General features: G+C 41.7%; 1 protein-coding gene across 12 annotated transcripts in view; it reads left to right on the forward strand.

Moving 5' to 3' along the window:
- The window catches only part of Itpr1 (inositol 1,4,5-trisphosphate receptor type 1), a 336,728-nt gene that overhangs the window by 104,445 nt on the left and 214,990 nt on the right, over positions 1-17,293 (forward strand). For all 12 annotated transcript variants that reach the window (XM_036181157.1, XM_036181158.1, XM_036181166.1 and 9 more), the window contains exon 5: positions 14,702-14,817. In XM_036181157.1, coding sequence (XP_036037050.1) covers positions 14,702-14,817 — 116 coding nt within the window. The remainder of the gene's footprint in view (positions 1-14,701; positions 14,818-17,293) is intronic.

The following is a 17,293-nucleotide window of genomic DNA, read 5'->3' on the forward strand; positions in this document are numbered from 1 at the left end:
GAGTTAGGAGACAAGCATATAGACTGCGAGAAAATCTTTGCCAGCTGTACATGTGACGGAGGATTAATAGCAAACTAAAAATTTAAATCACCCAGTCAATAGATGGGCAAATCAGTTGAACAGACATCAAAGGAGGAAGTATGAACAGTTAGCAACTGCATTAAAAAATTCAGTGTTCTTAGCCGTAAGGGAATACTAAATTTAAACTATATTGATACCCCACCTCACCCTGGTCAGAAAACCTTTCAAGGAAGCAAATGACAAACGTTGGTGAGGATGTGGGGGAAAGGCGCCCTTATTCCCACCTGCTGGTGGCAATGTAGCCTCTGGTGCAGTCACTATGGAAATCAGTCTAGAGGTTCTCCAAGAACTAAAAATAGGAGTACCCAATGATTCAGCTGTTTCACTCCTGGGCGCATACCTAAAGGAATCTAAGCCAGTACACCACCGAGATACTTGGGTACTTGTATTTTGATGTGCTGGTTACAATGGTTAAGATAATGGAATCAGTATAAAGGCTCAGCAAAAGATGAATGGATAAAGAAAATGGTACACATACCTGTATGAATGCAATATGTCTGCAGGAAATGTGTGGATCTAGAGGTCATTATGTTAAGCAAAATCACATTCTCTCTATATGTAGAATCCATGTTTAAATCCATCCATCATCCATCTATCCGACATGAAAGTGGGAAGGGCTTAGTTAGGTGGAGACTTAAGTAAGGTGGGGAAAAGGAAGATGATAGACATGAACAAAGTACAGTGATTTTTCTTTAAATATCACAGTGAAACTGATGATTTTTGTGTGCTAATTAAAAATCATAGTTTTTTAACCAGTGAGGGAATGGCCCCACGCCCACCTGGCAGAAGCTGGTTGGTAGTGCTGGGGTGGAGAACATTACTGTGGTGTTCCAGATTAGGTTGTCGCCTCTCTAGTGGTAAGCAGAAAAGAAAGCAATAGAATGGCATACCCAGACCCTCTTGTTGTCTCCCTGTGGAGAAGTGAGTCACATCCAGCCATGACAGCTCTCTGCTCAACTGGCCCTGTAGCCTTGTACTCTGTGTACATGGTGTTAAGGAAAAGTCGCCTGTCTAAGGAAGGACCACAGGTCCTTTCTCTTTCTAGTCAGTGGGCCACATCAAGAGGTCTGGCTGCTGCCCCAGAGTGAAGGAACTGGGGCTGCTGGCCTGGCTCTCAAGCAACCGATTCCTCTGACTTCTCATTCTTTGTGTGTCTCACACTGATTTTCTTGCCCTGCCAGTGGCTTTTACCTGTAATTCTACTCAGAGGTCTTCCCTCAGTGACTCCTGAATCTCCGCCTGAATTTGCATCCCTGTGTTTCTGTGCTCCAAATACCCCCATGGCTTCCCATGATGCTTGCCAGGTTTTACTGACTTTGTATCTCCAGTGAACAGGTTTTAAATATGTGTCTGAGTGGCAGCCATAGAACATCACTGGAGCGGAAACAACCTACTTTCCTTTTGTGTAGTGGAACTTTCTGGGGAAAGAAGTACTTTTCCAGGAGACTGGGAATGACCAGCCCAGTAGCTTATGTAACTCCTTTCATGCTGGTCACCTTAAGCCTTCTGAAGGCCCCTTTGTGGCTATAACCTGTCATGGCTAGGGCTGTGGTTTTTGAAACATTAGGATTGTGCAGTGAGATTTATTAGCTTTTGACTCTGAGAGGTGCTCAGGATGTGAGTTCTATACAGCAAGAGTTTTTAACCCCAAGACTGTGGTGCTGTTTGTATCACGAATCTGACTTTCTCCTCAACCCACCCCAATCTCTATATGTCACATTTTTTATTGGCTAGATCCTTCTAGCATTTCTCTTCTTCTTTTCACCTGGAAGACATGTCTCCTCTGCCCTTGTGTTGAGTTAGGACTTAAAAACAAACAAACAAGGCCAGGTGGTGGTGGGCCCACGCCTTTAATCCCAGCACTTTGGGAGGCAGAGGCAGGCAGAACTCAATGAGTTTGAGGCCAGCCTGGTTTACAAATTGAGTTCCAGGACAGCCAGGACTGTTCACAGAGAAACCCTGTCTCAAAAAACCAAACCAACAAAATAAACGAACAACAACAACAAAAGTCCTTGAACTGAGAGGATACGTTGCGTTTGGTTAAAAAGTGTAAGCTTGAAAATACATTTCAAAGGTGATTGTGAAAACTTGATATTCCACGAAGACTGAAGCCTGTAGATTGGAAGAGGAGTGACCTGGACATCTTTGCACATGCAGCACCCACTTTCCACAGTGACTGGCCAACCCCCTGCTTCATTGCCCCTATGAATTTGAAGTCATTTCCAGACATGGCGTTGTTGGACTAGAGAGGACATCTTTAAGTTGCTGCCTTTTAATGTGGCCCAGCTGTTTGGGTAGGATAAACAACCCTGTTCCTGTGTTCTGCTGCCATTCCTCTGGGCCACTAGGTATTGGGCCAGGAAAGCTGCATTGCCCTAGTGTCCTGTGGGTGACACAGATATCTGAGGCCCATAGGGGAAGTTGATGATGTCACCTCTCTCCCTTCCCTCTCCCCTTCTCACTCCCACCCCTGAACCCTGACCAAACAAAGCATATTTTTTTTTTCTGGTGATAGAAATCAGACACTTTTGACCTTTTCCATCAAGGGAAGTTTTGTTTTTCTTCTTTCTTTTCCTTATCAGCAAGATCTTCCTCCTTTTCGTGAAACCATAAAATAAAACCTCATTGTTTGAGTTGTCTCTATATGTATGTATGTATACATGCATCTCTTTATTTATATATGTATAGATATTAAATGTATCCCTGATTACATTTTACACACTCATTTCATTTCTATACTTAAAGATAGACACAGTTGCTAGTTCCCCAAACAACATGTCATCCCTGCAAACCCCATCCCATTCCCCAACAGAGGTGACCACTGTTTGGATACTGTCCCTCTAAGTTAGTTTTGCCTGAGCTAGGACTTCGTCTAAATGAGTTCCTTCTGTACAAACAAACTGCTTTTTGTTGTCACTGCTTTGCCAGCTTTTGCTCAAAATAAAATACCATTTGTGAAGTCCATTCCTGCTATTTGTGCGGCACTGGTTTGTTTTCTAGGGCAGCATGGCCTCCCAGCATCTCAGTGTAGCGTGACTGTGCCATTTGCCTGCCCACTGCATCATAGTGATGGTATTTCATTGACTCATCGCTCTGGGTTAGGATCTGTTTGGAGGACTTTAAGTGAAGTAGCTAACTTCATCTTGAAAGTTAACTTTTGATTGAGCCCTATGGCTGTTCCCTGGATAGATAAGAAACTTGAATATGTAGAGGAAGATAATTTTCCCCGAAATTATACAACTTACATGTGATAGAGCAGACTCTACACACCTGAACATTCTAAGATGAGCAGATCTGGATTACCTGTTAGTTACAGGGCATCGAATGGGAGCTTCTTTATGAATATGGCTCTGCCCTCTTCAGGGGATGATCTGTCCCATTGAAAGGAGATATGGAGACTGGGAAAAGTTTAGTCCTCTGGAGAGTGATCAGCTGGTGAGTGGCAGAGGTGGGCCCAGAACCTGTCTTTGTGAGTCTCTGAATAACAACAATTGGAATTCCCTTTGATGTAGGCAAAAGCTTTGTGCTTCATCCCATTGTTAGAAGAGTGAAATGTCTTTTATCATTCACAAGTTACCCAGGACTCTTGATTGTAAATAATAAAGAATTACTAGCATTGGCCCCAAACTAAGAATATTGGCTAGCCTGCACACTCAGTTCAGAAGATGGAGTCAGCTTTGGGTGCAATGGTGTTGTGATGTTTCTCCCAGGTACATGCTAAGAACTTTTTGGAAGAGAACACTGCCTTTGGTCCTGTGACTCCCTTCCCATCCTTTGTCCACAGGACTCTGCTGTCTCTCATCATGTGATCTTGCTACTCCAGGTGATCTTTAATAGGCCACAATCCTTGTAGACTCTCCCCAGGCGTAGAGGCCGGGGTACAGCATCTGACTACACAAGTGTAGGCCTTGTGTTCTGTTGGTTAGAAAACTTTGGGTACCTTTTGTCTTCTGCAATGAGGAGAGTTGCTGATTCAGCTGATTAGTAGCTGCCATTCTCTGGGCCAGGGCCAGTCTAAATACAATAATCTTTGCAAGTAGGTAGGTAAGAAAGGAATTGCCTCAGCGAGAGGCCAGAAGAAGTCCTTCCTTGCATTTGCAGTTCTGGAAATTGTGTGAAAGACAGTCCTTCTAACACAGGAAAGGTGGCAAATGCAGGAAGCATCCTCCTTCTGTGTGTCAGCCTAAGTTTTCTATTTGGAGAAGGCATCGGGGTGTCTCAAAAAGAAAAACAGCACTTCATTGTCCTTCATCTTCTAATGACAATGTTGATGCTTTTCACAGACAGGTAATACCAGGTTTGCTTGGCACTCTCAATTGGAAAATGTCACTTCACTTCCAAAAGCTGCTGCCACAGCTTGGGAAATGTGATTAGCATGCAGTAGACACAACAGTGTCTAAACAGCTTCCGCTTGGAGTGACCTGGAGTTAATGACTTGCTCATTGAAAGGCATTTGTTGGACATGGGATTAGTTTTATGAACTGCCCTTTGAGGGTGCCCTTTGACCCTGAGTATCTTCTTATTGATTTGTTTGCTCCGTGATTATTGAGTGCATATATGGCAGAATCAGCAGTAAGACAAAACCATCCTCATTAATCTTAATCATGTGGTAAGTTTGAGTTGGATGATTCTTCAGTATATGGTATTTTGCATTTCTTTTTCATTTATAAGAAGTTATCTTTGTAAGGAACTGATGCCTCCCCCCCCCCCCCCAATCATACTGTTGGTTCTTATCCTTTTCAGAAAAAAAGGAAGCTGTGAATGATCAGCAGTTGTTTTTTTTTTTTTTTTTTTTTTTTTTTTTTTTTTTTGTATTTATCACACACACACACACACACACACACACACACACACAATAAAGGTTATATTTATATATGCTGGATTAATGAGGTTTTTTTCATTTTAAAAATTTAAAGTATATGTGTGTGTACAGAGGTGTGTGTGTGTGTCCATGGAGTTCAGAAATTGATATCTAGTGTCTTTCTCAATTGCTCTCCAACTTACCATCATTATTTTTGAGACATAGTCTCTCTCCACACTAGGAACTCACCATTTTGGGTAGGCTGGCTGACTAGCAAGCCCTAGGAGTATACCTATTTCAGCTCTCTACACCATGCCCAGCTCTAGGATTATAGGCTCAGGCTGCTATCCTCTGATCTAACATGGATGCTGGGGGTCCTAACTCAAGTCCTCCTGATGTGCAGCAGGCACTTTCCCAATGGAATAATTTCTTAAATGGAGTTTTTTTTGTTGTTGTTTTGTTTTTTTTCTTTTTAAACAGTGGTAGCTTGTTGGTTGCTTATCTCGTTGGTCATGTGAGGTAGTTTTTAAGGATCACAAATTCTGGAAGAGTCTGTGTTTCATTGATTCCTCCAGTGAATGGGGCATGAAGTGACTCAAATCCAGACAACCCTAAGTCCTGGTAACAGAAACTGTAGGCACACAGGGAGGCGTCAGTGCTGCTCTCAGGGCTCAGCTGAACACCATGTCTTAGCGACTTTGCCTCATGAGATCACTGATGAGGAGTAAGTGAAAGTGTTGAGTTGCTTCCCAGGCATGGCCAGGAGAGCCATTGTACCTCCCTAGGACATCTGCACATGAATTTTTAAGAGAAAGTAGTGTCCCAGGAATGAGTGAACAACTGAGTACCCCAAAGTAATTTAAAGTCTTAAATGTTTTCATTAACGTGTACCTCCTTCAAACATTCCAATATGGAACACAGATGGAGCAGCCATACAGCAGGGGCACGGTCTCCTTTGGGAAATGACAGTGACTGGGAAGGAGGTGGATGGGACAGTTGTACAGTGCTGCAGAGGGACCAAATGTCACTAAGTTGATCACTCTGAAATGATTGATTCTATGTTATGTGGATAGATTTTATGTTTATAAAATGTTGATAAAATACAAAGAAAAGCAATAATTAATAACTTGCACTTCTCAGGGTAAGTTTGAAATACTTTAACCTTCTCTATGGGTTGGTATTTACCACTGTATTTTTTTAATACCTGTAGATTATTAACCTGTTTAAATATCACTTGTCAGCTTACTGCTACTATATGTGATATTGGAGTTATGATACTTCTTTGTTTCTATATCCCATTTTCACTTTATTTTTGCTAACTTAATACACTGTCTTATGCTTTTATGCCCTTGCATATATTATTGTGTACTGTTGAGCACAATTTTAATGTGCAATTCTTTTGGACCGAAGGCTTGTTTTTCCTTTCTTTGCATATAACCTTCATAGTATTTACTGAGCTTCTTTTCTCTCTGAAAGCTGCAGTATGCTTCCATTTGGCAATGGATCCTCTACCTGTCCCTTTTGTCCTTAAGCCCATCCTGCCTTAGGGCTTTTGCTCTCCTTGTTTCAGCTGTGGCAGGCAGTGACTGGGCCCTGCACTATGTGACTTCATGGAACTTTCTTTACCATAGCTGTTTGTGATGTTGATAGCCAGAGTGAAACATGCAATTCATGCCACAGAAATGGAACTGGGATATGGTACCATCTTTTAAACACCAAATAACTAAATTTTAAATGTCTTCTCTAGGGCTGGACAGATGGCTCAGCAGCTAAAAGCATTTGTTCTCTTGCAGAGGACTTGGGTTCAGTTCCCAGTCCCACATGGCAGATCATAACCATCTGTAGCATCAGTTACAGGGGATCCAGTGCCCTTTTCCAACCAGGCAGCACATGCATGGTGCATATACATACATTAAAGCGAGCATTCATACACATTATGGTAAAAATGTCTTTTCCCAGCTCTCATGTATGACTCCTCAGCAACCACCTATAACTCCAGTTCTAAAGGAGCTGATGCCCTCTTCTGGCCTCTGCAAGGTCGTGCACTCATGTGCTTATACCTCCACATGAATAGACATAACACAAAAAATGTCCTCTCCATCTTTGGGTAGAGTGTACCCTCCAGCAGCTTCCTGACTGGAAATTTGACTCTCAAACCTTCTTGATTATTTAGCGCAGTAAGAATTTTAGGTCCAAAATCATTATTAAGTTGGTATTTTAAAGGCACTGTTGTATTGGAACAGAGTCCTGGGATAGTTAATACGAAGTGTCTGATGGTATTATTATTATTATTATTATTATTATTATTATTATTATTATGTTGTTGTTATTATTACTGTTTGGGAGTTGATGCTTTCCCCGCTCTTTGCTAAAAGACTCAAGCATGCCATTAGTCTAAAATGTGTCCACCAAATGTATGGATTCTCACCATATGTAGGGATTTGGGAAGGTTGTTTTTTTTTTTTCCCCCAATCTAGAAAGTCATCTTTTTCAGTCCTAGGATGTTTTCCTCAATCATTTTCTGCACTTTCAGTGTCTTGTTGTGAAATCCTTAGGTGTTGGAGTTGTGGGTTTTAACTGCTTGTTCCTTTCTCTTCTCTGTTTTCACTTTTGGAGAAAGTCTCCCAACCTAGTTTCCAAAACTTATTATGTTTAAAAACTGCATTGTCATTTTATTTCAAGTTCCTCATTTTGAATTCCTTTTCTTTGTCACATATGAAGGTGTCATGCATATTGAGGATGATAATTTCCTGTCTTACCCATGAGGCTATTGACTATAGTATTGTTGACTATAATGTTGTTGTACTATAGTGTTGTTGACTATAGTGTTGTTGGACTATAGTGTTGTTGGACTATAGTGTTGTTGGACTATAGTGTTGTTGTACTATAGTGTTGTTGTACTATAGTGTTGTTGACTATAGTGTTGTTGACTATAGTGTTGTTGGACTATAGTGTTGTTGGACTATAGTGTTGTTGGACTATAGTGTTGTTGGACTATAGTGTTGTTGTACTGTAGTGTTGTTGTACTGTAGTGTTGTTATACTATAGTGTTGTTGACTAAAGTGTTGTTGTACTATAGTGTTGTTGTACTGTAGTGTTGTTGTACTATAGTGTTGTTGACTATAGTGTTGTTGTACTATAGTGTTGTTGACTATAGTGTTGTTGACTATAGTGTTGTACAATAGTGTTGTTGTACTATAGTGTTGTTGACTATAGTGTTGTTGACTATAGTGTTGTTGTACTATAGTGTTGTTGACTGTAGTGTTGTTGACTATAGTGTTGTTGTACTATAGTGTTGTTGACTGTAGTGTTGTTGACTATAGTGTTGTTGACTATAGTGTTGTATGTACTATAGTGTTGTATGTACTATAGTGTTGTACTGTAGTGGTGTTGTTTTCGCTCACCCATTCTTTCTATTCCCCCTGTTTCTTCAGCGTTAGTTACATTTGTCAGTTGTCACATACCTCTGTGTCACACTGGGAGATGCTTCTTCATCTATCCGCTGATCTCGGTTATCTCTGTAGATTAGATAGAAGAGAGGAACCTTGAAGGAGCTGATTGGGTAGCCTGTAGATATGGGAAGACATGAGATGGAAGGACTTGTGAATGGTTAGTTTAATTCACAAATTATCAAAGAGCAAGGCACCTCTCTCATGAGGGACTACAGGCAGGGCATCTCTCTGGAGCTTTACATGTCTTCTCTGAAGAGCCTGCAGGTCTAAGTCAGCATACATTTCCAGTAAAGAATGAGACAGGAAGTATTTAAAGTAATATTTTTATTTTTATTCATTGTGTGTATGAAGGTCAGAAGATAACTTCTAGGAGTTGCTTCTCCCCTCCCACCCTTACCCTTACCTGGGTTCTGGAGATTCGAATCAGGTCTTTAGGCTTGTATAGGAAATGCCTTTACTTACTGAGCAAGCTTGCAGCCTTGAAAAAGGAGATATTTTAAGCTTTGCAGTTCAGTAGGCAAAACTGCAGATATTATATAACAAGAGAACAAATGTTTCATGAATGTTTCTATTGGTGAGAGTCATTCATCTTTTCTATGGATGTTGAAATTTGAATTCTATATAATTTTATGTTTTAAAATACCATGTTTTTTGTTTTTGATTATGTGAAAATGTGAAACCCTTCTTAGCTTGTGAGCCATACACAGGTGGGCTGCAATTGACCAAAGTTGGCCAAAGATACCATGATTGACATTTCCTGTTCTAGATTCCCAGCTGGTGAGAAGGTCCTACCCAGTAAGAGCCTGTATACCTCGCTGTCCCACTTGTACATTTATATTTGATCCATTTATTTCTAGTTCCTTATTTCTTACTCCTTCCCCATAGTTGGTGTATGAAGCTTCAGAACCTCTTTCTGTACCCACCCCAACATGTCAGCACACCCCATACATGGACTGTCCTCCTCTAGGAATGTCCTGCTTGTTTTGACTGTGTGTGTATGTTGGTAGTGCACATCAAGGTCTAATATCCATTTTCAGTCCGTCCTTCATGAGATACCCCTCCCTAACTTGTACTGCATTCGATGACTGCACCCTCCAACTCCTGAGCATTCCTGCAGTTCTGCAGACTGCCTCTTGGTTTCCCTCTGCAGAAATACAGGCTTTCTTCCACTTTATCTGTCCATCTTCCTTTATAACTTTGGGAGATGAATTTTGGTTTCATAGATGATACTGGATTTAATTTTTAAAAAAATTCCTTCATTTTTCCCCCTTGGAGATGGAAGTAAAGGACTTTATTCTGTCTGTATGATAATCGCTAATCGAGCTCAAGTTTTTATAAGTCTCAAAACAATGTATTTTCTTGATTTCAATAGGGAGGCTGGGATGTCTCTAGTTCCTGATGGACAACTACAATGTATATCTATCTAATCTTGACTTCCTTGCCTTCCCCTCTTTCCATCATCCCTCTTCACTTTCTGTCTCTTGACTTTCTTAGGCTACTGTTAGGCATTTTCCACATGCTGGTTGCTGGTTGACCTGCTCATCATTTCTGCTTGATGTTTTATGGACATCCCAATCTTGGTGTAGTTCATATAAAATCCTGATTTCTAGTCCTTTCGCCAATACATGCTCTTGCCTAGTCTCTGCTTTCTTATTAAGCTCCATGACAAATGGAAACTCTTCTGTAGGAGCCAGAGATATGCCAAGTGCTTAAGAGAGCATATTGCTCTTGGAGAGAAGCAAGTTTGGTTCCTATCACCCATATCTGGCTGTTCACAACCACCTATGACTCCAGCTCCAGGAGATCTGATGCTGTCTTCCTGCCTCCTCAGGCACCTGCATTCACATGCATATACCCACACACAGGCACACACACACAAGTACACATAATGAAAACTAAAATAAACCTTTTTTAAAAAGCTCCCTTATAATCTCGTAGGGCAGACCAAGTTCGCTCTTTGCCTAAGGCCCTCTGTAGCTTCCCACTGCTATTACCAAGACTCAGATGACCCCCTACCCCTACCCCAGGCCTCTGCTATCCTGTATGCTATAGTTTCCATTTGCTTCTAGAGACACAGCTTCTATAACTCACTGTGCCAGCGTGTGTGTGTGTGTGTGTGTGTGTGTGTGTGTGTGTGTGTGTGTGTATTCTGCTACTGAATGTCTTGTATCTGAGTGGTTCTATACTTAGCACAGTGTTGGGACCCAGCAGAACCTTAATTTTTCTCTGCTGTGCCATCTAAATAGCAAAGGGCACCATGGAATCATGGAATTGCAAAATTCCAGAAGGGTAGTCTAACATTATATTTGGATGCTTAATTTAATTTTCACTTTGAATCTGTTGCTAGGCAACCAGGAAGATGGGGCAAAATCAGCAAGGCTAATTTGGTTTTGTTACTAGTGTGTTCGCATCTCTTATATTTACATTGACAGTTGGTTGTAAATACACTTCTGCCTATGCAGTGCTACATTCCATCCAAGGAAAGTAGTTGGTGAGAAAGTTGTACAAGGCTTTCGATTATGCATTGCTTAAATTCCTGCTCTTACCCTTGGGTAAAGTTACCTGTGTTTTGAGCTTATGTGGCAGTGCCTGTTTGCCTGCTAAGTGACTTGGCCACAGCATACGCAGGTCTAAGACAGCACTTCCCATTGCTTTCTACCCTTTAGCATCATGGATTCAGCCTGTTTCTCAGTCAACATCAACTTAAGTCAAGCTGTTTGTTGTTGTTGTTTAGTTTTTGGTAATGTATAGCACCAAGCTATTGGCATATGAAATGTGTTAGAGGTAAAAAAAAAAAAAAAAAAAAAAAGAGGTATTTTCTGTATCTTACTATTGATGAAAATTGAAATTGTTAGCCCCATTGGTCCTTAAAGTGACTCATATGTTAAATATTGGTGCTGTTGATTAGACCCAGTGGGTCATAAAAAACAAACAAAAACCAGAGCGGAACAGAGGTGGTGGTAGTGGTGGGATGGCTGGAGAGATAGCTCAGCACTTAAGAGCACTTGCTGCTCTTCCAGAGGACCGAGTTGGGTTCTCTGTTTCCCAGCAGAGGCCCTGCACACATGTCCAAACACACACGAACATATATACATACACAGACACGAATAAATCTTTTTTTAAAATGGATGTGAATTTGGGATGTGGGTGTTGGGGAGGATCTGAGAAGAGCTGCAGGAGTGAATATGATCAAACATTATATACATGTCTGAAGTTCTCAATAAATAGCTAAATATATTGGAAACAGTGCTGGTGACATATTTCTGAGCTATTTTATTTTATTTAAGTGACAGGTTAGCTGGGCTTGTTTGTAAGGGAGCCTGAGGTAGGAGGATCACCTGGGATGTAGCTGCATGGTATAGTGCTCCTGTGACATGTGCGTGGCCACAGGTCCAGCGCCAGTGAAAGGGTCTGGGGTGAGGTGGGGAATGTTAGCTTACGGAAGTCATCTTGGCTCAGCCTAGATGCCACCTGGATAGGTAGTTGGATCCTGACCCATAGTGTGGTTATTCAGGAGGTGGATGGAGAGTTTGCATGCATCCTGCTGGTAGGAAAACAGTCTCTCTAAGTGATATCATCACTTTCCACTGGTTCTGTAAATGGCTGTGACTTATCCCTTTCATGATTGGCACTGAGAGCAGCCTTATCTTTTAAGCTGGCTTCCTGCCGTGTCTTTTGTTCTCTAAAGACCTGGCTAGTGCCTTTCAAATGTAATGAAAATTACTTTCAGCATATTAATCGGATTCTCCATAAAGATGGATTTCAACATTCCCATGTTTACCTTGTAATGAACTGTGTGTGACCATATAGAAATAGTGAGTTGATGAAACTGTAAAATGAAGAAAATTCCTTTGCTTCTACAGTTAAAAGATTTTTTTCTTGATGATATCAAGTATTTGCAAGTATAGTATATAGAGAAAATTCACTGATCTCACTAGAAGAAAGAGCTGTCTGAATTGTAGTCAGGTTTTGGTATTTATGAATTGGACATAGCGGGAGGAGGGAAGAGGGGATCTTTGATTGGTATGTAAAATGAATAAAAAATTTTCCTAATTAAAAAAGAAAGAAAGAAATTGGACATAGCTATGTTTGCATAACTCGAGAGAGCCCTGATTAGACTTTATTAGAGCAAATAGGAAAGGCAGAAATGACAGACACACAGACACATAGAACAGCTGGGACTGATTGTTCTGTGGTCTCAGGGAAAGCTGCAGCACTCAGGAAGCCCCGCATGTTTCTTATGTATGGCTGAACAAGAGGGTGGGGTCGTTGCATACAGATACATGAGTAGCAGGGTTTATGGTGTACAGCTGAACAAGGAGGCGGGTATAGCTAATCTCTGCAGGAGCATTCTTTTCAGGGAGTAGTCCTCAGGCTGTAAAACCTTGTGGAGGGATGAAGCTACACCAGACATTTCTATACACATTGTCAGCATTTAAACTCAGATCCGAGTAAGGCTTTCTCACCTCTCTGAGCCTTGCCTGAGGCATTGGTCCTTGACATGGCTATGCCCATGTCAGTAATACACGTTCACTCAGGACTTAACTCTATCCCTGCAGGACAGTATTTGAATTTTTCTTACGGTGAGGCAATTATTTGAATAAGATAATATGTAGGATTTATTGGAGAAGATCTTCTAAGAGAATCTGTTCTAATGAACAGATGAGAATAAGGGATTTGCCTGTTCAGATGTCCCTAAAGGGTGTGGTTCTTCCAAGTTGAGCATTTGCTCCAGGTTTATTAATTTACTCTCTCTTAACATACTGTTTCATACCCAGTATGTCAAAATGAATTTCAGTGGCAATGGTTTTAAAAACTAGTTTTCTAAGGAAATTATGTCTGAGCGTTTATTGTTGTTGTTCTGGGTAACGTGTTCAAGCTAAGCACATGTTCTACTACTTGTCTGCACCCCCACCTCCAGCCTTTTGGACTTTGTTTTGCCATAGCCCTCTTAAAATAAATGTATACTTTAAAAGTTATATATGCATGTGTTACTGAGCTTAAATATATACATCAAAATAAAAATAAGCAGGACTATAGACATTAGTGAGAAAGATGATAATGAAATAATAATGTAGTGTCTGGTTAATTACAATATGGCCACATAGTTGTTTTATATCTCATCATAGTTCATGGACTTGTTTTGGTTCTTTTTCTGGTTGCTGTAAGGGAATAACCTCCCAGAACTGTTTGAGAGAGGGAAGAATTTGTTTTCTTCTTTGATTTCAAAAAGTGTCAGCCCCTCAGTTATGGAGAGCATGATGGCCAGCCTGAGATGGTTGTAGCTTGCAATGAAGCTGATTTGCATCTCAGCAGATAGGAAGCAGAGTGTTTGGTCAAGAAGTAGGGTCAGTCCATAACTCTAAAAGACCTGCCCCTAGTGGTCTTCATCCACCATGTAGGCCCACTGTCCAAAGGTTCCATGACCTTCCAAGACAATGCCACCTGCTAGAACCAATGTTCAATGTGAATTTGTCAAGGACAGTTCCCACTCGGGTCATTATGGCTGCTTTAGGGTAAGGTTCAGCATCAGAAGACAGTACACTGAAGGTTTTCCTTTACGACTGTGACTCAGATCTGACTAGGTCAGTATTTGTACTTTGGGGTGGCTGACAAGAAGAATAAAAGAAGGATCACATCTGCCTTTTCCTTGTTTGCTCAGTTGCTCTGCTACTGAAGTCATTTTGTCAATTTCTTTGCAGAAATCTTGAAGCCACTTGCCCATGCTGCATAAGACAGTGTAATAAAGTCGCATAAACCCAGATTAGTAACTGGAAGCAATTAGGATGCACTGATCGCAAGGGGACAATGGCACAATTATTGGTCTCAATTTGAATTTTGCTGTTTTTGAAACTTCTGTATCCCAGAGGGCCATCATGCACATGACACTTGAAAGACCTTTGCTCTAGGAGGTGCTCAAAGATAAACTATATATAGGCCATTAGTTTTGCGCTTAAAAATATCAATAAGACCCCCCGAAAGTATCAGTAAGACCGAAGATCCATGTATGCATTGTTGTATACAGTGGGGACTTTTTGGCCTTGGAGTTATCTACCATGGATGGATGGTGGTAACTGTGGATAAAGATTAAGAACACTGGATTTGGTCATGTAGTTCCTGCTCTACCATTAACTGCCTTGGTGACAGTGGACAATTGATTACCTTTCTGTAAACCTCAGTTTCATCATCTGTAGCTTTCTTTACACAGTGATGGTGAAATTTTAAGACCAATGTTTGTGAAAGGGCTCCATACCAACACTATGTGTAGGATATTATAAAACCTTAGTAAAACTAAAAAGGTGTCTTTCATAGGCTGAGTACATATTCATCCCCAGTGACAGCTTTTGCCTTTTGTTTTTCTTTCTAGACTGCCTCTTTAAGCTATGTCCTATGAATCGATACTCTGCACAGAAACAGTTCTGGAAAGCTGCTAAGCCCGGGGCCAACAGCACAACCGATGCAGTGCTGCTCAACAAATTGCATGTATGTATGGAGGTTGTATATCAGTGATGGGGTGTCCAGAGTGGTCACCTGGATGGGGGCTGAGGGTGTCTGGGAAAGGGTTGATTATGTCAGCCTCTGACCCCATCTGCTGGGCTTTTAAAATTCTTCTTCTTCGTCGTCATCATCATCATCATCATCATCATCATCTTGTGAGTGTTTTGTCTATGTATATATCTGTGCACCATGTGTGTGTACGGTGCCCAGAAGAGGGCTGTGGATCCCTTGGAACTTGAGGTGCTTATGGTTGTGAGCTAGGACTATAACCCAGGTCCTCAACAACGGCAGCCAGTGCTTTTAACTGCAGAACTATCTCTCCACTCTCCTGACTTCCTTAAAGAAAAAAAATCTAAGGATAGAAGGACTACAGTCATCTTGATATTTTTGGGGGAGGTAGCACTCCCCCCACCCAGACTCTCCAGGAGTGGCTTGAGGCAAAATGGAAGCTAGAATTGAATCTTGGCTCCACCACTCCTTGACTTTGAACTTGGGCAAATCATACAACTCCTTCTCACTCTGCTACTTACCCATAAAATGGACACAGTGGTCATGTCCACCTTAAAAGGAGGATGTAAGAATCACACCAAAGGGTATATAGAGATCTTGTGAACACCATCAGTGACCTAATTAGTGCTTAATAACTTTTGTCTGTGCAGTAATACATTTTGACTATTATCGTTGTATTTGTCATGTTAATTGGCACATAAGAGAAATGCCTCACAGTACTGCTCATCTACTGTGGCCATAGCCAGTCTCTGAGCCTGTCTGAGACAACCATCCTATAAAATTAGGATGTAATTCTCCCAGTACTTGACACCTGGAGAAGCTGTGTTGAGGTTCTATGAGATGTGGAGAAGGGGGATCTTGACATAGACCCATTGTAACGTTATTATTGAGTACTCCATTCCTCCCACTCTTCCATTTTTTCCTCACGTCACTTGTGTGGCTCCTTAGAATGTAAACTGCACGGGGCAGGCGCCTATGTCACTTTTGATTCTTGCTGGAGTCCCTGGTGTCTGCAGCCAGGATTCACGAACACTAGGTACTCAGGGAGTAGACAGGAGAAACGTAAACACGGTGCTTCCTGGTGCTTATCTTAACTTGAAGATGGTCGCTGGGCCCTGGAGGGGCTCAGAAAGTCTCCAGTCTCAGCCTGCTCTGGTCTGGCTCAGATGTGGCCATGTCATTACCATTTGTATTTGATGAAGTGGAAGTTGACAAGGGAGTTTTCCCCTTAGCATATGCTGTTCCAATGAGGAGTCTGAGTTCCAGGCAAGAGCTACTGCTCAGGGTCCTAGCTTCCGTCTGCTCATACAGAGACCAGTGTGAGACATATGTAGAGTCACTGCCACTGCACCAGAAATGAAATCAGACTTCTTCCTGTTAGGATTGTGTGTGCCTGGGCTTTGAACTTCTCTCTGGAGCTGCTGTACTGCCCCTATTACAGTAGGATTTATTCACTTTATTTTATTGTGCAGCCCACACTTCTCCCAGTCACATGACCTTTCCAGATACTCCTGTCCAGGTCGCCCTAAGGCAGGCTGTTCTTGAGCTAGGACCTTTGTGTTCTTCTTCTCAGCATCACCATCATTTCAGCGGTGTTCCCTACATCCTCCCAGAGACGCTTCCTGTTTTTCTCCACTGCAGCTTCCTGTTTATGTCTTTCTCAGTGCTGATTATAGTCTGCAATTATGTTTAATAAGTTCCTTAATTATTTGTCACTCATTAAAATGGCAGCCGTACAAGGTCGGGCCATCATCTCTCTTGTTTGCACCTGTTACTAGCTTCTGTCATGGTGTCTACAACAGAGGAGACACTGGAGAAACACTGGCTGACTGAGCCTTGTACTAGGCACTGGAGGTAGAATTGTGTTCGAGCCTTGGCAGTCTAGAAGCATCTGTCTCTCAAATAAAGAACAAAGAGGCGATGCTGCCTCAGTCAAGGTGATGCTGCCTCAGTCAACAAAGAGGCCGTACAGAGGCAACTACCCTTTACTGATTAAGAGCATGTGGCACAGCAGTCAGGGAAAGCGTCCTGGAGGAAGAGAGAAGGAATGTGCAAGCCTCGGTCTGAGGCATCTCCCAGAATTAACTGAGCAGAAGAAAGAATGGAAGCTAAGATCCAGAGGCTAGAGATTATGTTAAAGACAGAATTATGTCATGTTACAGTAATCATGACTTTGGGCTTAGTCTCCACAGGCTCACTGCTACCTCCCCATAGACAATACTGTGCAGTGTTGCAGATGTGCAATGGATCCCTAGGTATCAGTTTTTAAAAATAATGTACAGAGGAGAAATAAAAGGATAAGGATAAGTTACATAATAAATGGTGCACCTAAGTTAATGTGTGGTGGCAGCTGCTCTGAGAGATGAGGGAATCAGGGCTTACAGGACTTGACTGATACAGGCAGGTAGTACTAGGGATGTGGGAAGCATAGTGTCTGCTAGGGGACTTTGCA

This window comes from Onychomys torridus, chromosome 3, assembly GCF_903995425.1.
Source record: "Onychomys torridus chromosome 3, mOncTor1.1, whole genome shotgun sequence".
NCBI lineage: Eukaryota > Metazoa > Chordata > Mammalia > Rodentia > Cricetidae > Onychomys > Onychomys torridus.